This window comes from Sinohyriopsis cumingii, chromosome 17 (genome assembly GCF_028554795.1).
Source record: "Sinohyriopsis cumingii isolate HCF-2022 chromosome 17, ASM2855479v2, whole genome shotgun sequence".
Classification (NCBI taxonomy): domain Eukaryota; kingdom Metazoa; phylum Mollusca; class Bivalvia; order Unionida; family Unionidae; genus Sinohyriopsis; species Sinohyriopsis cumingii.
Window position 1 is genome coordinate 75,704,814 of NC_142977.1, and position 27,559 is coordinate 75,732,372.

General features: G+C 34.9%; 1 protein-coding gene across 1 annotated transcript; it reads left to right on the forward strand.

Moving 5' to 3' along the window:
* Positions 1-345: 345 nt before the first annotated feature.
* LOC149779261 (glutathione hydrolase 1 proenzyme-like) lies at positions 346-27,559 on the forward strand. Its single transcript, XM_089938593.1, has 12 exons — positions 346-396; positions 1,986-2,186; positions 2,562-2,687; positions 5,055-5,152; positions 12,287-12,479; positions 14,098-14,261; positions 15,769-15,918; positions 16,754-16,908; positions 19,953-20,140; positions 20,921-21,161; positions 24,538-24,651; positions 27,260-27,559. Exons 1-12 carry the CDS (start codon positions 383-385, stop codon positions 27,407-27,409), a joined length of 1,794 nt encoding a protein of 597 aa, XP_089794719.1. The 5' UTR covers positions 346-382; the 3' UTR covers positions 27,410-27,559.

The following is a 27,559-nucleotide window of genomic DNA, read 5'->3' on the forward strand; positions in this document are numbered from 1 at the left end:
TATTTTGGAGACTATGGCACATAATGGGTGATTGTGTATAATCTATGAGATTAAATCTATCAAGTCTCAACTCGTCGGCTTCTATACACAGACCCCGTATTGGTGGTATGGCGATTTACCATTCCATTTGAAATTTAGGGGTTCAGGGTGTAAAAAAAAATTATATTTCATGCAAAGTTCTTTAAGTACGAGGAAATAATATATGTTGCTAAAATACCAGAATGAGATGCAAAACATTGTTTTAATTTAAACATTTGATTCATATGTTGATAAGCACCTCAAATTATTATATAAATGGAATAACCCCTCTTTTCCAAAAATCAAACGTTCACATGATTGTGAATGTGGAAACAACGGCAGTACAACGTATGTGCCCACGAATATGGCCAGCAACAGGTAGGTGGTCTGCATTAACATGGTCAGTAATACGTAGGTGGTCTGATATATAACTAAACAGAAGTTCATTACTTTCATCCAACATTTATAATGACCGAAATAATTCGCTATCATTGTTCAACCATCTAGGTTTGCAGAAAACTGGCATGTAAGAAAATAAAAGGGGCCATGGACTTGCATTTACAATCGTTGTACGAATGATAGGTATTTAACATTAGTTTTTTTTCGTCTTAAAAACCCATCTTACTATGCTGAGAAACGAATCATTTCATTGTAGAGAATATTATGAAAAGAAGCTAAAAGAATATTTTGAAGGTAATATTTCAAAGTTATTTCTTAGATATAGAGGTATTTTGTCACTTCAGAATAACAATGTATTAACACAATGTACTTTTCCAGTGTTGGAGAAATTATTCGTACAATTAATTTACTTTTTAGAGGATATAATCGAATAGCTGTTTGTCGTCAGTAACCGTTTAAAAAAAATCAAGAGTACATCTTAAAACCTTCGCCACTTAGGGTAGCTTCAGGGTTGTTGAAGTAATGCTAATCGTACATACTATACCAATGGGGATGAATACATATCAGGATTACGTTACAAGTCGTATTCGTTCGTATGTCGCTACATAAAACTCTTTCACTTGGGTCAATATATTTTCCTCCAACTAGTCGCACAAATCAATCAGAGCTTGACCATTTCATGAATTACATGTCAGAGCCTTTTGTTTTCCTTGGCGATTGTAAGGGCTTTATTCTAAATGCATCCTGCAACAGGATGATATCTCGTCCTTAGATTTAACTGTCTGCAGTTCATGTCTTTAACTTGATTTTACTTTGTAACTTAATGACAGCCTTGGTTGCAGTAACCACTTTCCAATATATGTAACAACATTCCATAACTTCAAGGCCTTGGACAGAGAGAACATTGAACAAGGCATACTGGAAAGTAGTTAAATCACGCTGCGATTCAAGACATACTGCTACACATTTTCATAGCGTTGTAACTCCAATACTCTAGTTTACAGAGATAATTCGGAATGTTTGCTTGTAGAAAGGAAAATCTACTAACGAACTGAAGAATATCCAAGTTGATGTAGCCATATTTTAAAACCATGGGGGATAAGTCACGTGTTTTGCATATCTCATAAATAAGTACAAGTTCGCTTGCCAGACATTGCATTTCATAAACAAGAACAAAGTTGTATGCTTCCGCAACTTTATACCGATTTATTGTGGTTTTCTAGCATCACAAGTGGATATGAGCAACAACTTCACAACTTTTTGAGATCACACTTTCACAAGTAAAGGTGTCCGTGACAGGTACACTGAATCTACTTTATAGTGGCATTTTAGCCCTTTCATTCTGTATTTCATTGATTAACATTATTTTGAGTGTTTGTTTTCTCAATGTCATATGATAGTGTTATTTAATCTTGCATTCATTTTTTCCAAGCGCTACGGGATAAATCTCATCCACTTTGGGCATGATGATCCTAAGAAAACAAATTCCTTGAGGTTTAAAAAGTGTCAAGATAACAAACATTTTGTCAACACATGGATGTGATGATTTCTACTAAAATCCATTTCAGCTGCGTGTCTGACAGTTTCCAGTTGTTTGCAGTTGCCATCATCGTCGCCGTCGCTATCACACATGATACATCCGGTTTCATTATTCAAGATGGCGTCCAATCCACTACTCATCAACCCAGCATTGTATCACAATCCAAAGAGGGGCATTATCGGTTTGCCTCCGTCGCTGCCGATGCCGCAGAGTGCTCTAAGATTGGAACGTGAGTGTTTGTGATTAGGCTTAAAACACGTGAGTTCAATAGAACATCAGAAGATTTAAGCTTGTTAACTAGACCAAGGATTCATTTTCAGCACCACAAACGGAAACACAGTCATTGCGGATTCGTGGAATCTTAAATGTAAGATACTCTGATTTATTTCTACTTTAAAATTAGGACGATTTTCATATCTTTATCCTTGACAGACACAGTTTGCAAATTATGTCAGAACGGGTCCTTTTTACTTATCCTTGTGCTTTTGTACAGTCTCAAAAGCATCACACTTCATTTAATGAAATAAACATTTGAATTATGATGCAAAGCATAGATAACTTCTTACACTATTAAATAATGATGAATACTTATTTTCATTTAAAGAGAGATAATGGCTCGTGATGGGGGTTCTGCAGTAGATGCCGCCATTGCAACTATACTATGTGATGGAATACACAACGCACAGAGCTGTGGTATTGGTGGTGGCCATATTCTTACATATTATCAAAGGTATTATCACCATTGTTATCACTGTCATTGCAGGCACTTACTTCTCATGGTATAATGTAAATGTCTATACCACAGAAAGAGCGTTATTGCAGAAGTGTTAGATGAGAACATTTCTTATTTGTGACTTGAATATTGGATACTAGAATCCTTAAAAATATAGGGTTCAAATTTTGTGCAAAAAGGCCGAGAATAAATCATTCATTTTCTATAAGCAGTGTGTGGGATCCATTTATTAGAATTTACAATTTGGCTATTATTCAGAAGAAAAGATAATTATTTAATCATTCTTTGGAATTACTAAGTATTCAATGACTTTTGATTAACACAGTTTGAAATTACTGTAAAATCTTTCAAAGACACTGGATTGGAATCAGTGTGGTATATCAGGCAATCAAAGACTTGGAATTCATTTGGGACTACATATACGTTCGGATTTGTGTTAAGACATTTATGATTAGTTTGGATTTAATTCACAATACTGTGTTTTAAATTTTGCTTTTTATTATTAATAAATACATTCTCTGTTGTCTTTACTAAACCTTATGGTTTGGAAGGTTTTTGATGATAGTGTATGACCTAATCTCTGAAATTGAAGACTTGTCTATGTTTTTATTTTTAAAGCGCTTCAGGGATATTGCAACGAATCTAAAATTTAAATTTAGTTTGCTTCAAAATTTGCATTGTCACTGGAAAAGATTTTCATTTCACATATTTGAAAATTGTGAAGAAGAGCAAGCAATTATTCACAAGGTCATCTAATGCGTTGACCATTTCTTCAAATGCTACCTATAATGGGTGATGTCTGTGAAACAGGAAGAGTTGCTGGCGCATCGCTGATGGTATGATCTTTTTGAAACAAGGGTATTTTCTATACAGCAAAATAAAAAAAAGAATATTTAGATTCACTATTTGGTCGGAACTGCAATTTTGAATGTTAGTGTTTCGGGTGTGATTGGTAAGTCGTCTGGCTTTGGTTTTGATAGGACTTTAAAGGAATTACAGTTTTGAAAACCACAGACGAAAACAACATTAAGAAAGCTCTAGCTGCTGAAACAAACGATGGAAACTTAAGTCAGAAGAGGTACAGGAGAGACAAATACAGAAAGAGAAAGAGAGATGGGGTATAAATAAATGCAAAAGCATAAAAAGTGAAGAGGGAAACGTAATTGCAGAGAGAAAAGAGAGATAAATATAAATACGGGGATAGGAAATGATTAGAAACATGCAGCGACGAAAAGAAGAAATGCAGATGCAGATAAAAGAGGACTGCAATATGGATTAGGATAATTAGAATTGTCTGACGAAGCATTCACATCACCCTCTTTACATAAAACAAGTTCAGGTTTTGGTATTATTTATTTGGTTAGACCCTCTTCAGTTCTACAATCTGATCAGCCTGTGTTAGCTCCCTTGGTGTGTTCCTCGGCAAGACACTTTACCCGAAATGCATTGGCAACAAATACTTTCTTGTGCTGCTGTGTCGTAAGCACCAAAAGAAAGCAAATATTGGACTTGTCAAAGCAAGCGGCTCATATGTTAAAATTTGTCGATATGTCTATATTTACTATTAACTGTATGTAGCACCTGTTAAAGAATGTTTCAAGTTTATCGTATAAACGATTAAGAATATATTTTTATTTCGAATAAAGTTCCTCTAGGAGTTTTAGCTTTGTTAACCTTTATCATCTGCAATAATCGTACGTGGCACCATATAGGCTGTACTGCCGAGATATGTCATTCAAAGCTATACATACATAATAACCTGGTAAATGGTGAACCACGGCCGGAGTATATATCCAGCCAGTGTCCACTTACAGTGGAGGACATTGTTATCGAGTGTGCGTGTCATTTCAGGTATTCAAAACCTTACCATACTATCCTTAGCTGCACGAAGAAACTGTATGAGAATGCAACACCCGAGATAAGTTCGACTTTGTAAGGAAATGGAGTTTATACAACCCATTTTTAATCATGCTTTGGGATTTTAGGTGTCATTTTTATCGTATATTTTACACACATTTTACAAAACTGAAGCGTCTTTTAGTTTCATACCTTATCTTGTACTTCATATTTACATTTACTTAGTTGCCTTCGTCTTTCTGTGGATTTTACTGAATTCTATTTTTTAATACATTTTTCGAAATGCCATAAAGCCCGGCAATACAACCAAACCTATAGTTAAAAATGACATTGATTTATTTATCGCCCACATTACTGAACGTTGAAGCATGCTTAGGTGTTAATAACAAAAAACCTTTCTGGATTGTACATGTGCAGGGATGTGTTTTCCGTAAATTTGCAGAATTCAGCACACAAGCTGTAACACACACCCCAAACAAAAAACAATCATGTTGCATACGTTTGCAGAAATACGGGGAAGGCATACACCTTCATCTCAAGGGAAATGGCACCACAGAAAGCATCAGAAGACATGTTTGTCAACAACAGTATATCATCAGTAGAAGGTACGTTATCCGTGTCATCAACTAATCGGTCAACCATTACTGTTATCATTTGAGATATTGATGAAAAATACGTTCTGTACATTTTGATTACATCCTTGCATTAAGTGGTCGTGATTTGCATTTTTTCCTTCAAAAGTAAATGAATTTGTATTGATAAGTCTTTCAGTATTTACTATTTTCGCATAGGCTTGGTGCAATATTTTTATTTTTCCTTTGGTAGAACGTTACTTTATTGACACTTCACGATCATTATTGGTTCTAAGTGCCGTTAAACTGATACGTATATACATTTAAAGGTTCAATATTGCTTTCAGTGGAGCCGTTTTGTTGATGCCATTTTCTCACACCCTTTTTGGAAATAAGTTACATGTAAGCTATCCTTAGAATGTGGTATAAATCGGCTAATAGTCTATATTTGTTAGGTATAGTACAGTTGGAAGAAAGTTAGTCTGGTTCCCTGCTAAGTTAGGCAAAGACGAAGTATAGGGATACCAATTCCGACGTCGTAATTATCAAGTAATCGATAGCAAATGTAATGTCGTACATAATGCAGTCGAAATGTGCAATATTTGACAAAATGTAGTCGCTTTAGTCCCTTCGTAGAAGAGGGTTGTTATATCGATCCTAATATTTCACCAAATTTGGGCTGTCATATAAAATGATCTATACATATTTATATCAAATTGGTAAAGGAATTCATTGCAACTAGAATATTGCAGATGACGCAGAGTGAAATGTGCAATATTTGCAAAACAATCGTTACCATCATCCCTGGTAAAATGAGGAAGATATTTTGTCAATCTCTGGCAAAATTAAAGCTGTCGTAGGTAACCTCATATCAGTTTCGACGTAAAATTTGTCAAGTAATCGATTGGAAAATAAATTTTTGAGATGACAGTGGGACACGTGCAATATTAACAAAATATTGTGTGTATCCCCTATACATAGTCTTCACCTAACTGTAGAAATATATGTAAAAATACCTACGTATCCGATTTGCTGGTTAAACTTGGAACACGTATAATGACTGCTATTGTTCAAATCGAAAGTATTAATAAAGTTCGCATTGTCACTAACAAACAGAATAGTAAAGCAATAAATGTGCCACGGTTAGATTACCGAGATCTCTCCATGTGAGGCTATTTGTTTTGATCACGTGACAATATAGCGTCGGCGTTAGTCTGACTTAGTATAGCGGAGTGCAACGCTGAGAGCATACTAAGCAGGGTACCAGACTAGAGGAATATAAGTTTTTGAGACACCCAACACGTCAACCTATCTAGCCTTATCCGGATTTGAATCCCACGATTATCATCGCGAGTCCAAGCACCGCTGCTCCATAACCGATAATCTAAATCATTGTTGCTGGGCCGGATTGTCATCTCCATGAACGCTTGAGGTTTTTTATGAATTGCAAGATATTTGTCAGTAGTAAATATATTAAGAGCTCTGGAATTTATAATATTATATCAGTAAGATCGACATCAACGCATTCCTTCTATCGTGTTATTTGAAATATTCCTACAGCAACTAATGGGTACGGGTGGCCGAGTGGTCTAATGCGCTCTCCGTTACGGATCATTGCCATCTCACCTGTCTGCTTGGGTTCGAGTCTGTTTAAGACTACAACTTATTCGTCTTCTGGCATTCACCGTCCCCTTAAAGACTGGAAGAACCCTTCATTGGACAACCCGTTAATATTTAAAAAAAACATGAAGAAACGTGAGTTTTTATACAATTGTAAAGTATATATTATGCTGTATGCATTGTCACAATGGAAAATTCCACATAGTGTCTTCAAAACACTAAACAAATTGGCCTATTTAGGATACCTGGCAAAATATGTAGAACGAACACCCCATCAACAAACTTTGGAAGATCAAGCCAATTACTAGAGAGTGGATGTTACAAAGAATGAGTAGCTCAATTTGTATTGTACCGATGGCATGTAGGAAATTCATACCTGTCTAATAAATATCACATACAGTGTGAAAGAAAGACGGTGATTACCGACAGCTGGATAAACTCTTTTCGAAAGTATCAACGTCGAAGTTTGGAGACGGAATCCATTTGATATGAACACAGTTAAAACGGTTTCTTTGGTGGTGTACCACCAACTACAAGCTTGAACCCAGAGAAATAACCATACAAATGTCCTCCGCGTTAGGTCTAACCTAGCACCACAATCTTCATTTTAAATGTATAAGGAAGAACACCATCATATAATGGAACTGTCGAAAATTTAAAGCAAACTACCATGATATTCTTCTGCTTTTAAACGAACATAATCATGCAGTACTATGACTTCGGTTTCTTGAAAGATACAGATGACATCACACTTAAAAACTGTTCTGTTTAACACCTACTCCCAAAATGTTGACAGGGTCTCAGGAGGAGTTTCTGTTATTGCAAACAACAGATCCCCTCATAGCGTGCATCGATTTGACAATTTGTTCTCCTTCGCTGCTTTTGGACTATGAATGGAAGGTTGCTGATGACCTTCACAGTAGTGATCACTTTCCAATCTCCGTTGAAAATATTAACTCGACAACTGATGACGCAATTCGACAACGGAATATAAAGAAGACCGACTGGGATAAATTTGAAACACTTTGTAAAACTAGGCTGAATGAGGATACAGTTTTCAATGATAATTACCCCCTATTCAGCATTTTACTACTATTTTAATCAAGATTTCAAAATAATCCATTCCCAAGTCCTCACAAAATTGTAAAAGAACCCCAAAACCCTTGATTCACTAAGGAATGTATGGAAGCCATTACACAACGCCGAGAAGGATTGAAAGAAAAATAACAATCGTCCGACGCCCGAAAACTTGCGTATATATCATATTGTTCGGGCTAAAGCTGGCCGCACAATCAAAGAAAGTAAACGAGCATCATGGAAGAAATATATTTCTTCTTTAAACTCTCCTCTATTAAGAAAGTTTCGGTCGCTATACGCAAAATAAACGGAATAGAAAACACAATTCTCTCCGACATCTTACACTGAACAATAACACGTTTAGTTCAAAACGCGACATAGCAAATATATTTCTCTAAAATGTACTCATCATCTAATATTCAGAAGCCTTCCGAAGATTAAAAACTCATAAAGAAAAGTCACGTTTAAAATCCACATGCCATAACTCGGAAAGTTATAACGAGCTGTTCTAACTATTGGAGACTATGGATGCTTTAGATAAGGCCCATGATATATCCGCTGGGCCTGACGAAATACATTACCAGTTTTTTGAAACACTTAAAAAAAGAAACAGTAATACCAGCTCCCAAACCAGGTAAAGATAACCCAGATCCTGCCAACTATCGACCTATTGCATACACAAGCTGTGTGTGCAAAACAATGGAACGAATGATCAATTCTAGGCATCTATGGTACCTGGAAACTAGCAATTTAATATCTCCATTCCAAGTGGCTTCCGATTTGGCCGGAGTACCAATGATCATCTGGTTAGACTGGAAACATTTATTCGCGATGCATTTATCAAAAAGGAACATTTAGTAGCGGTTTTATTTGACTTAGAAAATGCCTATGATACATGGAAGTACGGGATACTAAATGACCTGCACGATCTGGGTCTAAAAGGCCATCTGCCCTCTTTCATATTGAACTTTCTCTCAGACAGAGAATTCAAAGTACGAGTGGGCTCTACCCTCTCAGATCTGCACGAGCAAGAGATGGTGTGCCCCAGGACAGTATTTTATCTGAAACGCTTTTCAACATCAAAATCAATATCATTACCAAGTGTTTGCCTCCTTCTTTGGATTGCTCGTTATACGTTTGTGATTTTCTAATAAATTATCGAGCGAAGCACATGCATATAACTGAAAGACAACTACAGGAAAATATAAACAGATTTCAAAATTGGGCTAGTACTAACGGTTTCAAAGTCTCGAAATCAAAAACGGTATATATGTATTACTGTCAATTACGAAGACATCACGATGAACCTAAACTCAGGCTGGACGAGCACCTATTCCAGTTGTTGAGAAAACAAAGTTTTTAGGTATTATCTTCGACAGAAAGCTGACTTGTATTTCACACCTAAAGAACTTGAAAGCTAAATGCTTGAAGTCTCTAGATCTACTTAAAGTTGTAGCGCACACTGACTGGGGTGTTGACAGAAAAGTCATCCACAATTTATTTAGAACGTTTATTTGCTCCAAACTGGACTATGTTTGCGTTGTTTAGGGTTCAGCCAGAAAAATGTGAAAATGCTTGATCCAATTCATCATCAAGGAATAAGACTCGCTCCGGGAGGATTTTAAAAATCCCCGTGTGAAAGCCTCCTCGCTTAAGCGAACGAATCACCTTTATCACATCGTAGAGAAATGTTTTCCGCACAGTATGCTCTCAAATTAAAATCAATCCCTCCGAACCATGCTTTTCACCCGTTTTTCAACCGAAATACAAAGCCTTGTACGAAAATAAGTCAAAAGCCATACCTTTTCCTTTGGCATTAGGATATCATCCAGCCTTAACAGTACATTGACCTTTCTAAAATTCGGAAAACATCCATTCCCGAAACACCGCCCTGGCTACTTAAACAACCAAAAGTAGTCTTTAAGCTACACGATGGAAAACAAATCAGATACAAACCCTTCCATCTTCCACAACTCTTACCATGAACGTCTCACCGAATTTAAAAACTACTAAATAATTTTTACCGACGGATCAAAGGATGAGAAAAAGGCTGCGACAATCTTCGTTAGTGGAAATCACACAACACAAGTTCGCTTACCAAATTGCACATCAAAATTTACAGCCGAAATCAGAGCAATATACCTTGCTCTGCAGTATTTCGAAAACAAACCTATTTTAAACAGCATCATCTTCTCCGACTCGCTATCAGTACTAAAGTCACTACACAATAGAAAACTTGAAAACCCATTGTTGACCAATGTTCTCGTAAAAAATAATACGATGAGTAACTCCCACAATATGGTATACTGCTAGTTACCTAGCCATGTTGGTATTCACGGTAATGGAAAAGCAAATCGCGCTGCAACAATGGCCCTGTCTCATGAACCATCTGATTTTAAAATACCGTATTCTGATTTTAAACCAATTATCACAGAGACCTTACGTTACAAGTGGCAGGCATCATGGAATGATGCAGTGAATATTAAACTTCACGCCATCAATCTAACCCTAGGAGAATGGACTCCTTCCTACATAATCATGCGTATGGAGGAGGTAGTCATTGCCAGAATTCGAATTGGACATACATATATAACTCACTCTCACATACTGAAAGGTGAAGATCCAGCAGAGTGCTTTTCAATGAACCATTCACTGTTAAGCACATTATGATAGAGTGCTTTGACCTGCAACCTACCCGCAATCAGTATTACAGTGTGCATGACATGAAGGAACTTTTTGATGCAATAAACATCACTAAATTCTAACTTTTATGCTATCACCTAGAGCAGTGTTATGCAATATATATACTGTCCCTTTTTCCAATACCTTTTCATGACTCTTCATTAATATCATTTACATTCCCCGTTGATCGGGAAGCTTTATTGTTTCACCGTTTTCATCTTATCGTTTTAATTTCAACTATTTGGTTTTGATATCGCTGGTCGGTGTGAGCATTTTTGCTTGGCGCTGAATAGCCTAAGAGTACTGATGCGCCGTTAAAATGCAATCAATCAATCTTGAACATTAAGGAAAAGAATTAGGTTTATGTATTGTATTCGAGTTTATATTTTTAGAGGTTTATGCTTTTGATATTTAACTTTTGTTTTGTATTGTGTTACGAGTCTATGCTCTTAAAATATTTAAGAGAAGAGAGTGAAGGCGACAAGCTTTATACAATTTAACAAATATTTTTCCTTAAAATACTAACTGAAAATTGAAGAAAAAAAAAAACTAAATCCAAACGTAATTCAAAAAGGAAAAGGAAAAGTCCTAGAAATAAAAAGTCTTGAATAAAATTCAGTTCAAGTCGCAAAGAAATCCAGAACTGATGGAGATGACGAGTATATTATAGCCTACGAAGTACTGATGTGACAACAGTCTCTTGTTGAACCACATAAATATTAGTCCAGGTTTGAATTCATTATCAATTGCAACGAATGTCTTTATCAAAGAATTTTGTCAGAACACTTTTGTATTTCCAGGGAAACTAATCACTTGATTTAAATAATTTGAAAAAATAAAAAATTCAGCCTAGACTGGTCATAACATAATACACCTTAAAGCGCTAAATGGTAAAGCACGACTGATAAAATCCTCAGCCACAAGATAATATAGTTCTCGGTTTGATCCCAGGTCACAAACTAGCGGTTTCTAAAAACAACCGTTACCGAATGAAAAATAACCTAGAATGATCTAATAAGCCTTTTTTTAAACCTTCAACACAATAGGCTATAGAATTAACTTTGGATCTCTAAAACCTGACCCAAAAAAAACATGTTTACTCGAAAAATGATGTGGTTAACATGCTGATACACAGAGAATAATGAAGCTATTATTAATTTTTACCTAAACGAACTAAAAGATATAAAAATGTCAATCAGGTCAAGGAGAAATGAACTCAGTTTCAGAGAAGGCCAAGTCCAGCAAACAATGTTACATTTAAATAACATGTAATGAAATAAAACGATTTAAAACTAATAGACAAATAATTTAAATTAAACATAACAATAGGTTATTATGTTTATATATTGACTTTATATCTTTCATTTTCAGTGCTACATACTTGCATTAATGTCGACGGGTTTACCGTCCTAAACCTTATTTAATTTTGAGTGGGCGTTATAGATATAATATTTGATTTTCTTTTAGACCCGATATATACAGGACAAAACATGCATGCATACATATGTAAGATAACTGAAAGCATCAGCTGAATGTGTTTCATATATATATATATATATATATATATATATATATATATATATATATATATATATATATATATATATATATTGCTCTTTCGTAAAGTCCTGCCAAAAATAATAAAATACCATCGTGTGTGCCCGGTGCAATAAATGCAGGATGCAGATGTTCATTCTATATCATTGCTAACGTCTATTGGTTTATCTACACTCACACCTAACAAGACGAATATATGGACTTTCATGTTTGCATTTTATCCTTTTCCAGGAGGTATGGCCATAGCAGTCCCTGGGGAAATTAGAGGACTTCATGAAGTATGGAAGATTGGTGGAAGACTTCCATGGAAACATTTATTCCAACCGACAATAAAATTATGCAGGGATGGCTTCAAGGTCGGCCAGACTCTTGCTGATACTATACAAAGCACGATTCCGTTTTATAGGGACCATGGTAATTTAAGGTATTGATAATTCATCTCTCGCACCATAACATTTTCTCTTTGCTGCAGCATCAAGAAATTAAAGCGTGAATCTTACGTTCAAGCGTATACTATGGTGAGCGTATTTTCCAAATTATCTTTTACTCATAGTCATCCTGATGTATGTAGATACGTAAGAGAACACAGCACGGTATTTATGAGGATATAACACGATCCAAAGAAAGAGCTGGCAAATGATGGTAAAGATCAAACTGAAATCTAATTTATATTTAAATCAAAGGGGACTAACTCTTAAACACTCAAGTCGCAAAAGTAAATAATGTCTAGTTTTACTCCTTCCTTTACCTTGAGCAGCTTGCAGTCCTGTATAACAGATGCTTCAACCAAGGTTTGGTTGTCCCGTAATTTTGATTTGCAATGAAAGGTCATCAATGAGCACCTGCTACGGTGTGCACAGGCATAAACATTATTGTGACGAGAGTCAATATTGCTAGACTCTAGCATTACATGCAGCTGAGCTTTACCTTAAACTTTTATCTTTTACATAGAGGTTTTGAGATTTCTTTCGCAAATACGCTACTCGACCAATATGTATTAGGAAAAATAATGCTACCTCGTAAATCCAACAGTTCCAGGTTACAACAGTTCAGCTAAAAAACTAAACGTTATCTGCCCACCTCTGTGGCAGTTAGATTGAAATTCCCTTGATACAGGTACTTGCGCCAAATTCAGCGATTGCCACCTTTACTGATGGAGCGGAAGGTACGTTTTTATATGTGTGTAACAGCGTGGATGATAGACGACAGTGTGTATTATGGTCAGATAGGTATTTTTGAAGAAACATTTTACTACAATAAAAATGATTTATTCATCCAATACGTTACTCGGACCTACTACCTTTGGAGAATTGTTAAGACGTGGATGGGGATGCATCCCTTTACCCCATTAAGGTAAACTTCTACATAACACCGACCAGACTAATTTTCTTGTTTTTACAATGGATCATCATCGCTCACTATAATCAAGGGTGTGGCAAGTTTTAAGAAATACAACTCTGGATGATGATATGATTACTTCAGTAAATTATTTCAGATAAGATAATACTTTAAATATACTTTTCATGGTTTGAATGTTTATGGGGATATTTGTACTGAAATATCGTATCGGTACGAAATACCCGTAAGCGTACATTGTGATCACATTGCATGTATGATATATACCAGAAACAGGAAGAATGATAGAGAAGAAAATATAATTAAATGCGGAAAACATATTTAAGATTCAGAAATAATGCGAAAGACTTTTCCAAAAGTAACTATGCCACTTTATCTGTCCCAATGTCATTATCAATGTTTCTCACAAATATATTTTAATATCAAATTATAACGTATAACACGTTTAAATACTATATGCGATTTGATAGTGTCAACATTTGGAAAGTGATCGAAAACGCAAGGTGGAGAAAGTTAACAATACGTCTGACCACGTTAACGCCTTCACAGTTTGCATTATTTTACACAATTGCTTAATAATTTCTAAGAACATAAGATAGGCGGGTTCATGAATATCAAGTTTTTGTCATCAAGTTAAATGTTTATAATTAATAAACAACTTTATGAAGTTACTGCTGTACTTTCAGAGACATGGTAACAAACCCACAGACAGGAACATACTATAGGCAAGGAGAAATAATGCGAAGACCCAAACTAGCTATGACACTTGAAATTATCGCAAACGAGGGCCCAGATGCATTTTACAACGGTAGTCTCAGTGCCAATATAACAAGGGATATACAGGACGCAGGTAACATTTCCGGCTGGATGAACACCCACAATAACCTATTTCACAAATGCCGTTATTAACTAGTGTTTTCTCTGGCGACCTCTAAGATAATAGTTGTTTTTTATTGTCATTCGGCCAGTGTAGTTTTCAGACCTTAATTCAAATTAAAAAGCGAATCATATTCTTTATATGTATATGGGAATACAACTATATGCAACCATATGAATGCGTTTCATCTTATGGAAAGTCATGTACCATGTAAAAAGTAACCAAAGTGTTTACAATTTTCATTGCATCAATATTAACTCTTTGCGCTAAATATTTTTTTTTGGCCATCAATAGCTGTTTTAGGAATTACACATTATTAGATATGATTTGAAGTCAATGACACATGTTAGAGAAAGAGAGAAACCTTGAGGCATATAATATCAAAGAACCAGTATATATATCTCCATTTAAAGCTAAACATAATTCTTTGTTTAAATATGAATTAACCCCCCTCCTTTTGCTTGCTAACGTCGCAGGTTAGGTGAAATACCACCTCGCTACTCACCTATCCATGTCGTTAGAGACTACGGAGTAGAGGCAATGCATTTGTATGGTATTGTGCCAGTGTCGTCCATCTGCGTTCAAGCCACATACATTAAAAGACACGCTTTGTTTAATGAATATAGTAGTGTTATTTGAACCTTACGGAGCAAATAGTCTCCGAAGTATGTGACAATGTTGCTACTTATTTGCTCCTGTATATCACCACGTGTAACAACGACACAAGAAACGCAAAAATTGAGCGTATATCTAGTTCCCCTTCTATTTCTTCCCGATATTGGTGACGAGCACGGTGACCAAATATAATCTCATGTGGAAAACCAACCTTCTTCACAATCAGTTTACTGTGAATACTACTTTACAGGCCATTTGGAAGTTCGTACCTAAAACTCTTGAATCTTTTTATTTATAACTGTCAACACCTACGTAAACATCTTTGTTAAGATCTTTGAAAATTTACATGTTAGCATCTTAATATAACCTTATGCACGTAGTCATAAATAAAATAAAATAAAATCACAAAACGTGTATACATAACAACTGGCACCAAATAGTCATTTTTTACTGAGGTGCCGTAAAGCGCTTCTACACAAAATTATATATCTCTATCGTATGCAGATGTTTTTACTTTAACAAAAAACACAAAGAAAGGACTGAATTCATACTTTGAAAGACCCATGGCCTCATCTCTATCCAGCAAACTTAAAATCCATACCTAAAAATATAAGAAATGAATCTAGCAAGTGCTTTCATTTCTGCTGCACATGCTAAAAAATCAAAATAAGAATAAAAGGACTCAATGCATTGTAAATTAATCTGACCACCTTTGGCAAATGTAATTGTCTATAACAAAATGTATGATTTAATTACCTGGGAGAAAGGGAAACAATATATACGTGAACAAAAATATAGTCATACGAATACGAATGCAAAAACAGGAGTGTATATCGTTTGTGTATTTTATACATTTACTTTGAAGGTGGCATAATTACGGAAGATGATCTAAGGGGATACACAGCAATCCTGAAAGATCCACTCATAATCACTTTACATGACCAATCTAAGGTGATCTCTCCACCCCCACCGTCAAGTGGAGCAGTATACCAGTTGATACTCAATATACTCGATGGTATGTAGATTGTTATCTCGCCTGCAAAATATGTTCTAAACGGGTATTCGTTTTTTCAACCTTAAACGTTTTGCAACTCTGATGTTATGCTACTATATTGCACGAGTCCCATTTGCGAGAACGCGTTCTAAAGAAACATTGTCAGCCACATTAGGCAGTACAACGCTCTGTATTAATTTGTTCGCGTATCTGGAGTTTACAATTGTCTTCTCTCCGAGAACACTACAACTTTAACTAATTTGAACTTTGAAAGATTGCAGAAATGTTCTCCACATTAAAAGCAATGATTCAAGACTCAATTTAGGAGTGGTTCAGCAATATTAATTTCGTTCGTTCAAGTTAATGCTTTCTAACAATTAAACTGCTTATCAGTTATATTATTTATTTACCAATGCATCTTTAGTTTCTATTATCTTGCGTTCTTCATGAAGGTATCTAAAAAAAACATCCAGACACTCCTAAAACCATTCGTAAATCTGATCAGTTATGGATGTGTATCCATATCGAGCATTGGCGTGTATATATATATATATATATATATATATATATATATATATATATATATATATATATATATATATATATATATATATATATGTATATATATATATATAATCTTGATTTAACTATGTATATTTTACTTAAAGGGACAAATTCTTCATTTTGAATAATTCGCTATGTAAGTTATAGGCGGGTAATAGTGATGCATGCCATTTACGTATACTTACATGCATAAGTCACGTAAACCTTTTTCGTTGCTACGATGCTATGTACAGTCTCTAGAGACATATCTGCCAACTAATAATGGACATATTTTACTACGCTTCTCTTTCAGGTTACAACTACACTGATAGTAGTATTACAACTGACCAGGATGCGACTTTGTTCTGGCATAGGGTTGTTGAGGCATTTAAGCACGCATATTCCCAGAGAACACGTCTTGGCGACGATGCTGTCGAGGACGATAAGTTTAAAAACCATATTAAAGAGGTTACTCATGTTATCATATATGCAAACAATAATGCAGCAATTTAGCTTAGAAGGAACAATTCACGTCCTAAAATACTCTAATTTAAAAAAAAATTCAACCATGTCGCACATATGTCTTCATTTTGTTGTATTTTGGAGTTTTGAAATGATTAGAGATCATTGTTTTTGGGTCACTTGTAATGAAACTCAGCCACTGCATATTTCAAATGATACAGCCTTAGATATAACGACTGAAAACTAAATTGAACGCGAACTACCAGCTACAACGAAATCTACTTTATTCATCGATTGAAAAGGAGCAATTGAAGGAATTGCAATATTTAGAGCGATACTGGCTGAAATGTTTAGCATTATAAAATACATTTATCTTGCTTCCCTTGATTACTAATACAATCAGATTGCCTTTAGAAACGTTCACACTAGTTTAATGTTCGGCTATCAGGAAATCAACTTTAATTTAACAGTGGCTATACGAATAAGACATACAACGCTCCGAAAATCAGTACAAGCAAAATAAGAACAAAGTTTAAAAATATATATTACTTGAGAGATTGTTGTTGTTGTAGGGTTGAATGCCATGTTTCAGCACAAGATAGGATACGCATGGCGGCCAGTATTAATTATAGAGGAAGAACCGAGAAAATCCCCGGAATAAACCACCGACCCACGAGAAGCAACTGGCAAACATTCTTACATACCTACATTGGTAGAACCCGAGACTCGAACCCACGCAGACAGAGGTGAGATGGCAGTGCTCGGGGTCCCCACTTGAGATAGAAAGATACTTAAAAAAAAAGGAAAACGCATTTGTAATAGGTGATGTTTCGGCTTCGGACCAAAGGCATCTAATGCGATCGACAATTAAAGAAAAAGGTGATCTTGCTGACGTGCAGGTAGGGGTGACATGGAAAAATTTATCGAACACACGTCTGCCATGTTAAAATTATATGGTCTTAAGCTAAGTAGCAATATAGAGTAAAACATAACATTTTGTAAACTGTAACAAATAATTTATTACCCTATAATACAAAGTAGAAAATTAAAACATACAGTCTGATGAATGAAATCCGAAAGTTCTATCACAAACACAAACTTATCGATTATTCCAGTTGACTTCTAATGGTGTTCCGAAGGAAGTTCGATCTATTGTGCTGATGTGCATATAGTCTGGAATAGTTTGATGTACTAACAGTTTTTATGTATCGCAATTAAAAAATCAAAAATACCTATAAATGGATAAAACAGTAATTCCAAAAGATCTACTTAATTTAAAGCTTATAGATACCTTGTATATCCAAAGAACAATTGAAATAAATAAAGTAAAGAAATCCTCTCAACTGAAAGAAATGACTCTACTACAGGGATGCACAACCTTTTTTCGGCCAAGGAAAGATTGCTTTTTCTAAGACCACTCGAGGGCCGCAAACACTAACTTCTTTAATATAATTACTATTCACGGGCGAGATTTCTGTGTTGTTTAATTTGCTGTTAAAGCCGGAATGCACACCAGAGCCGGCCCGCGGGCCACGGTTTGTACAGCTAGGCTCTACTAAGACCGATGTGGAAGGTAAGGATACTTCTCATGAAAACATCCCTTGTATGAAAACGAAAGACGCAGTTTCAGAAGCAAAACGAGGGTCAAGTAATCATTTCCAAAATAATATATTTGTGAAAACGACCACGTCTTTTAACAAATAACCAGTCATAAATTAGATCTCTTGGCTTTTATCAACAAGCTATCTTCTACAGTTTTCAAGTTGAAAGGGCCACAACAAGTTTATTCAACCAATATGACCTCATCCTAAAGTGCAAACTATCTAGATGCGTTTCAAAATGACACAATTCTTTAATCATAACAGTTAACAGAGAAAAATTGCGTAACAGCCCTCGTATTGCATTATATAAACTGATTCTAAAAGTTAAACATCTCACTTCAGGAGTCCGCTACCTTGCTTATATTCGGTTTATCTTCCTATGGTTTACCATTTATGCAATTTCGAATTTTTCATTTCATTGGTACCATATATCCACTATTATTCTGTGGTGCCGTCAAACGTTACAGGCTACTTAGATACCCAAGTATATACATACTTTCTCTGGACAAATGGCGTCTCATTACTACAGTTAGTGTCGCCAAAATGCCCTTTCACTAATCAAAGTGAAGGTGTTCCGGTCAAAGAACTCGCAAAACAAGAACCCAGATCAAAGGTCATATTTCATTATGAAAGATATTAGTGGAAAAGAAGGCGTGAAGCTACAGAGTTAACGATGCGCCTGTGCATATCTATCATCTTACTTGCCAACATTATGTCAAAGAATTACTTCTTGGAAGAGTGTAGTCTCACAAAATGAATGTATCAAACAACATGCTCTCCTTGCATTTTGTATAAACGACTGTTTTTTAGGCATGATATTATTACAAACAACCAGTGGGAACTTGGCTTAAGGCTGCAAAATGAGAAAACAATAGATAGACAAGAAACTCTTCCTGTTTGTGATTTATGTGCATGTATTTACTTACACTGATGCTCTTAATATACCTCAGCACATTTCTGGCTATATAATGCCGAGTGAAAGTAAGGTAACAATGTAACGACTGAAACTGGTTAAAATATTAAAGATTTATTTAGCAGAGTGTACTCATATTTTAGAGTCTTCTATTTACTGGATATTTCACATATTACATACATAAATACATACATGCATACATACACACCCACACACATACATACAAGATACCCGGGGTGGCCACGTGGTCTAAAGCGCTCACCGTTATGGATCATTGCCATTTCAGCACTGTCTGCGCGAGTTCGAGTCTCGGATTCGGCCAATTAGGGTACGTCAAAAAGCTTGCCAGTAGCTTCTCGTGGGTCGGTAGTTCTTTTCGGGGTTTTCCCGGGTTCTTCATCCACCATTTATACTGGCTGCCATGTATAGCCTATCTTGTGCTGAAAAATGGCGTTAAACGCTACAACAGCAACAAACATACATACAATCAACAGTTGGCAATATACATTTGTAAAATGAATCTTCCCTTCTTGCAGTTAATACGTAATATGACCAGCATCGAATATGGAAAATCAGAGAGAGCAAAGATAAATGACAACAGAACCTTCGGAACGGATTACTACGAACCCCAGTATAGTGTCAAAACTGACCATGGAACATCTCATATTTCAGTATTAGGGCCAAACGGAGATGCTGTATCATTAACAAGTACAATTAATCTTTAGTAAGTATTTATTTGTGCATTAGTTAATATTAATTCTCATGTAGCATATTATGTATTAATAAAATGTATTTCTTTTTAAGTAGAAGCTAGCTAAAATGATATGCTAAAGTAAATAAGTACATGAGAAGCACCAAAAGAAGGCTAACACAGTCAGGTAACTGATGGCGCCTTGATTGGAGAGATCAGATGTTTGGCCTTTATTTCTAATATTTATTAGGGCATAGTTCACTCAAAAAGGTATTTAATTGCAAGAATGCACCGTCTTTACTTAATAGGAAAATATATCTCATCTAATTAAAGTAGTGAAACCATGTTCATGAACATCAATGCTTATTGTTCGATTTTACTAAAGCAAAATTATTATTCCACTGGAAGATCAAGATATTATTTTTACCCGGCACATCCTAAAGCATAATATGCACGATCGTTTCAATTTTAGGTGTAATTTGGACGAAGCATATAAGTAATTCGCGTAGAGAGCAGGTATTCGCTTCGGCACGAAATTCATGCAGATAATCTGTAATAAGAAAGAGATGAAGCACATAGAAAAAATAAAGATTTACACAGATACTGATTGATGTGATAAGTGTTATGATTTGTGTATGAAAACTGGCTCACCTCCACAACCGGGATAAAATATATTAAAAAATCAAAATACGATGCTGAGGATGTGTTTTCAATCAAGGGGTAATGTTAATATAATTTTCTATCTAAAATATAAAGTGTTTTTTTTGTGTGCCATAAATCTCCAAAAATGCAAGCTACCATTTCATTTTCCAGTTTTGGATCTAAGGTAGTCGGCTCAAGGACTGGTATAATATTTAATGACGAGATGGACGATTTTTCAACGCCCAATACTATCAATGCTTTTCGGGTGCCCTCTTCTCCAGCCAACTTCATAAAGCCCGGGAAAAGACCACTATCTTCCATGACACCAAGTGTTGTAATTGGTCCAGATGGTGATGTGAGACTAGTAGTTGGTGCATCAGGGGGTACATCAATAACAACAGCGACTGCCTTGGTAATTTCCCGAAGTTATTTTACCATTTAACTAAATAAAATATACTAGTTTGTAAAAATGAAAAAGTGTAATGTCTTAACATTTTAAGGAGAAAATATGATTTGGATTTGCAACGATTACAAAATAACACTACATATAATATATTAATTACATCATGAATAACATCATGGATTGAAGCATCACTTCCAATAAGTCTTGCTTGAAGCACACACATCACGAATGAGAAATCTATTACGCGGAATGGTCAGCATTTCAACTGCAATCCTGCACTGTCTAGCGATACTGAGATTATGAGCTGATAATACAAAGTATAAAGCCCTTTCATTCATTACCCAAGCTCCACTAAGACTTGATTTGAACCCGACCCATTATACCAGAGGTGTCCATCATAGGGCCCGCGCGCAAGAGTGATAACTTATGCCAATTGATAGTGCCGAACGTTGGCCCAATCTCATTGAGTGCAAAACAAATACCGCAATGAGGCCCTTCACGTAAATAGGTTGAATACCCTGAGGTATAGCCAATATATATATATATATATATATATATATATATATATATATATATATATATATAATTTAGCAGGGTTTAATTTAGATTTGGAGGAAATCAAGCATTCTTTTCTAATCTCCACGTCACTGAGCGTATTGTTAAAATGCAGTTTTTGTCAGATGCATGCAGGTTTCCCAGTCAAAATAAGCATAAGTTGGCGATCTCCGTAACTTATCTTATTAGGACGGTCATTCTAAAATATGTATGGATGCGAACACACCCGTCGTCTTAGTTTAAAACTGTTATCAGTCCAAAAACGTAAAATCATGGATGGTAATTTGTATTAGGATATGGACAATTCATTTTTGGAAACTATTCTAGGTGATGTGTACACACACACACACACACACACACACACACACACACACACACACACACACATATATATATATATATATATATATATATATATATATATATATATATATATATATATATATATTGATTCACCTACTAGTCACTGGAATATGATTGTGTTTTAACGGCGCATCAGCGTTGTTAGGCTATTTACCGCCAAACAAAATGTGAAATCTTTAATCTTTTAAAAATTATAAAAAGTCTCATATTGACCAGGATATTAAAACCAAATAGTTGAAATTAAAGCGATAAGATGGTAACGATGAAAAATAAAGCTTCCAGATCAACGGGGGATGTAATTCGTGTATGTTATTGAAGAATGATAAGGTATTAAAAAAGGGAGGGTATATATATATTACATAAAAATGCACAAGGTGATATCATGCAAGTTAGAATTTAGAGTAAATAAATGTGCGTAACTAGAAAGACAATTGTTAAAGAATGAAAAGCTCCGCGTCTTTATATTTTATTGAACCGCTTCATCCTCTTCTTTAGTTAACTAATTTAAGAAGCTTTTTGCATAATGCGCCACCAGCTAATATCTCGGATCGTTTAAGGAAGTGGAAGTTAGTTAAAAATACATGCCAGCCCAATAGTTGAAGGAATCTTTCATATTTTACCTTTATCTTGATACTATATATATCTTTAAAGAATGTTCACGTATTACCCGTAATATTTTATTTTTAATTTGGGAAGGTTATTCTTCGTAAAGCTTCATTTTGTTTTCCGACAACTGCTACCGGTACTATTCTTAGAGTTTAAGTTGTTGATGGTACTACATTGTCAGGAGTATGGTGATGTACACTTCTGCCTATAGAAGCATAACGTTTCAAATGAGTTTTATATATGCGTCGGTGTTTCCATTCATTTTCAAAGATACTGGACAAACCCAACACTTTTGTATGAATCTGAATGTACATGAACACGAAATTAGAAATTGAGAACAAAATAATATGTTTGTGTACCTTTTTTCTACAAAAAGAAGGCATTGCATTCAACGTAAACATGTTGTTTATGTAATGTTTATCTTTCTTCGGTATCGACAACGTAAACATGTTTATTTAATGTTTTTCTTTGGTACTGAATTTGCTTCACGAGCAAACTAGTACCAAAAATATTTTGCAAGACAATATTTGTAACATAATTTAAAACAATCGTCATGACTATGATCTTAAACAAAGCAAAGATATTAGCGAAAACCAAGTTTAGAAAAATTCAACAAATAATTTATTTCCCTTGAATACTAAATTAAAATTTAAAGAGAACTTACATTATTTGTGAATTAAATCCCAAATAGTCCTAAATATTCTATCACATCTCCAAATTTAAATATTATTCCGAATTGATTCTAGCGGTGTTAATAATGAATTTGAATGCTCAATGTCCTGATGCATCAGTAATCTAGAATGTACTTACGTACCAACAATTTTGATGTATCATACCGATATTACTAGCATGTCCTTGAATAATCCCAAAATAGTGATTTAGTTTGACAATATTCAGCACTTTGTAATCCCAGGGAATAATTTAAAAGCATAAATCCTTTTAAAATGAAACTGAACACAACAATAAGACTGATTTTTGGAGGATCTTAAGATTGGAATGAGTAATTCTGAAGTAAACGACGTTTGTATAAAATCAAGGACACAACTAGAGATTCAGGATGAAGGTCATTTTCCCATACAGTTCGTCAACTTGTTTCTAGAACATTTTTAATTTTGAAATCAAATTAGACATTGAACTCAACATCTTAATATTTTTACATCCATTCATTAATGACTGTAATATATAATCTACAATTATAACGAATCACTAGCTATTTAATATGTTGTTAAAAAAAGATAGTCGGATAAGAACTGTTACTAAGATGACGCACACAATGTAGTAAAATCATGTGTAATATTTGCCATGTAATAGATGCCATGTAGAAGGCAATGAATAACATTTACTGCAAATTTATTCCTTATTTTGGATTATCCTGTTTAGAAAATGTCACAATTAATGTCTCAAGCTCGGCCAGTGTGGTTACCTAAGAAAGCTTGTCAGTAGCTATCCGTCGGTCAATGGTTTTTAGCGGGGTTCTTCCTCCACCATTTATACTGTTCCCCATATATCACGCGTCGAAAAAGAACATCAAATGATCATGGATTAGAAATGGAGTCATATTGTTTCCACATGATAATTATTCTTTCTTGAGGTTAGTGAAGTCATGCTTTGTAGCTTATATGAAATGCAAGAATTGATGACCCACAAAATATAGCGGATTTACAGTTGTCTTTATAGTAATGTTCAATTAGGGTGTTTGCAATGCAGAAAATATATGTAGTCGAGAATGTAGAGCTACATTTACGGAGGGGAGAGGGGTCCTTACACCAAGACGACACAATATTTGTTTTATTTTTAAAATTATTTGTATAGCATAGCAAGCTCATATTGTATCTGGTACAAATTTTGGTTTTCTTTTTAGATAACAATGGAAACTTTATGGCTGAAATGGGGTATCAAAGAAGCTATAGATTACCCACGATTACATCATCAACTTGTACCACAAAGGGTTGACGTTGAAAGAGGATTCCCACAGGTATACACATGTGGACAAGTACTCACACCCATCACGTGTAATTCAAAGCAATCTGGGTATATGAGAAGAAAAGTCTATTTGATAGAGATATGAATTAAATGTATAGGATTAATGGAATTCAAGGCTATGCAAGGCGTTAAACCAGTCCATTTCTCTACATCTTGCAATAATCATATTTTTAATCATCGACTGTATAAAATTAGAGGCCAGCTTCTTATTGGTATGAAAAGTCCAATCATGTCTTTAGTCTCCGCCATATATATGATAAGGGACCTAACTCTTATTACCGCCAATATACTTAGTTACATTATTACGTTGCTTTTCGTGCACGCATTCATATTATGCTCTGTTTCTATCTATCTATCTATCTATCTATCTATATATATATATATATATATATATATATATATATATATATATATATATATATATATATATATATATATATATATATATATATAACGACGAATTCCCCAAATGCACGATAATACCCAAACAAAGCGTTTATATACATCTCGCACAACTCAGTTGTATGAAAATCTCGTTTTTTTCTTCTTATTTGTAATCTTTGTAATCGCTACGGCTCCTAAGTGCGAAAACATTCCGTGTAACGAAAGAGACAGATGGACAGACATACTGAGAAAAATAAATAAAACCAGATGGAACTAAAAATTATTTATACAAAGTAACTTACATCAATTTAAATCTTTCTGTGTTTTTACATTTTCAATGGAACTTTTCTACAATGTTACACGATGGCAATGACAATGTTGCTAGCATACAAAAAACCTTCGCTGAAAGCGTACTGCTTGGCTAGATGGAGCATATCTTTGAGAAAAAAGCAGATAAAAGTATATACCGTTGAAATCTTTACCTTTTAGACGTAATCCTTTCTCTTTTAAATATAACGTGCTCTTAGAGTTTGACATTGATATGTTTAAATCTCAGATGTACTCCCCACTCTATCTCTCTCTCTTTTGACATGAAACTTTTACTTCCATGAATCCAGATTATCGTACCCCTCTCTCTTACTATCGGCCCTAAATCAATGAAGTAATCAATAGACAGACCTGAAATGAGAGAGATTGGGGGAATAACACAAAGCGCAACTGACGGGCACAGGTAACTTTCTAAGACAGGTATTTTGGCTACAAGGAAACAGAGGAACTTGAAATAAGTCACGGAATTACATCCTGTTTACTCGTAATATCTCTTGTCAAGTTACCATCTGCATCAACATACTTCCCTGAGATGTAATTTGATGGCAATTATTGGCCGTTGTGTCACTGTTCTGTACGCTGTCAGTAAAATGTATACTTTATTTTAATCATTTTGTAAGTTTCAGGCTTAATAGTGTATTTCAGTTTAATCGACATGAATATAAACAAATAACACCTAAGCACTTCTTCAAATCCAAACGTAGTATATATCCAACACCTATTTGTTTTGGTTTTTTTTTCTTTGATTTTTATTTCTTTGTTACAAACATATTCTGGGGTGATGATGGGGGCACATAACCAAAAGCTCCGGCAATTCCTAAACGCAGTCACAGAAAGAAAAAAAAAACCCACACCGTATAGGCAGATATTAAGAACGATGTTGCATTTAATAGTTTTAAGGGAATGTATGGATATCCTATATCCCTCGGTTTCACTTTTGCTTCTTCTATTATTTCATTATACATTATGCTTCAGAAAAGCATTGATAAAGAATAGATGGTTGTTTACAACATCTAATGAAATCTGAAATTAATCAGAACAGTACAAGAAGTGTCAAACACAACTGGTAGACTATTTTAAAACATGGTTCACCTAAGAGCACCATGTTAAAACCTGACCAAAACTGTTTCTATAAAAGTTTGATGCTAACGATGAACATTACAATATGTCCTCTCTCAGGGAACTACAACACTCATGATAGCGCCGATGATTCGTGAGAAGACACATTGAGTGACCGCTACCAACATTCGTAACACGTTTCTTTCAGTTTTAAATTCACTGCTAAACTATTTTAATAGAATCCGGAATGCTTATAATTCCTACAATCGTGTAAAGAAGCAAATGTCATGCAGGTAAACAAATATCAATATGACCATAGCAAGACTACCAACTATCTTTGAACAAACTTATAATCTTTACTTCGCAAATCAATCAAATTAATTTGAATAGAAAACCTTGCTTAAAACATATCAAAATTCTCTCAGGACCGTAATCATTAACAAAATCATCCATAATTGTAATGCCTTTGTGAAACCGTGGTTTATAATATACACTTTTTCATCTATTGTGCTATGGGGGTTCAACCAAATGTCTACTAAAAGTTGTTCATCCATCACCTTTTTGAATAATTTACATAAACTATTTAACATTTGCTTTGACTTTGGCCCGATGGATATTCGTCGACCTGAAACGTTGGCAGTGCTGCCAATGTTCTGGATGATGCACCTTGATACATGACGATATATGTAACAGACAAACGAGTAAGCGAATTCAAACAGCTGTATTTGATTTTCTGAATACCAATGATATGAAAATTGCAAACGTATCCATTACTGAATTGCATTCAATAGTCACTTTATTGCTAAGTGATACGGAATAATGTGTTTCAGGTCATAATCAACGGTTTGAGAGAGAAAGGCCACAACTTAACGATGTTGCATGTCGCAAATTCGAGGGTACAGGGCGTTTTCCAGAGACGTATGGGCGACATCTACGCTAATTGTGACTATAGAAAGCACGGTGAACCCGACGGTTACTAATATTACCGACACTGATTGCATGATTATGCTAAATATGTACAGCACTTGCTGGCACAATAAATATATATCTAAATGTTTTGTCTGCAATATTCTAATACGTACCATAAGTTTTATTGCTGTTATTCATTAACATAAAGAACAGTTATGTGA

Bases quoted from the DNA above. Each gene is read 5' to 3' on its own strand.
- LOC149779261 (XM_089938593.1), top strand. The intron at 2,187-2,561 runs GTGAGTGTTTGT...TTTCATTTAAAG, and splicing joins GAGTGCTCTAAGATTGGAAC to AGAGATAATGGCTCGTGATG. The intron at 14,262-15,768 runs GTAACATTTCCG...TTTACTTTGAAG, and splicing joins AAGGGATATACAGGACGCAG to GTGGCATAATTACGGAAGAT.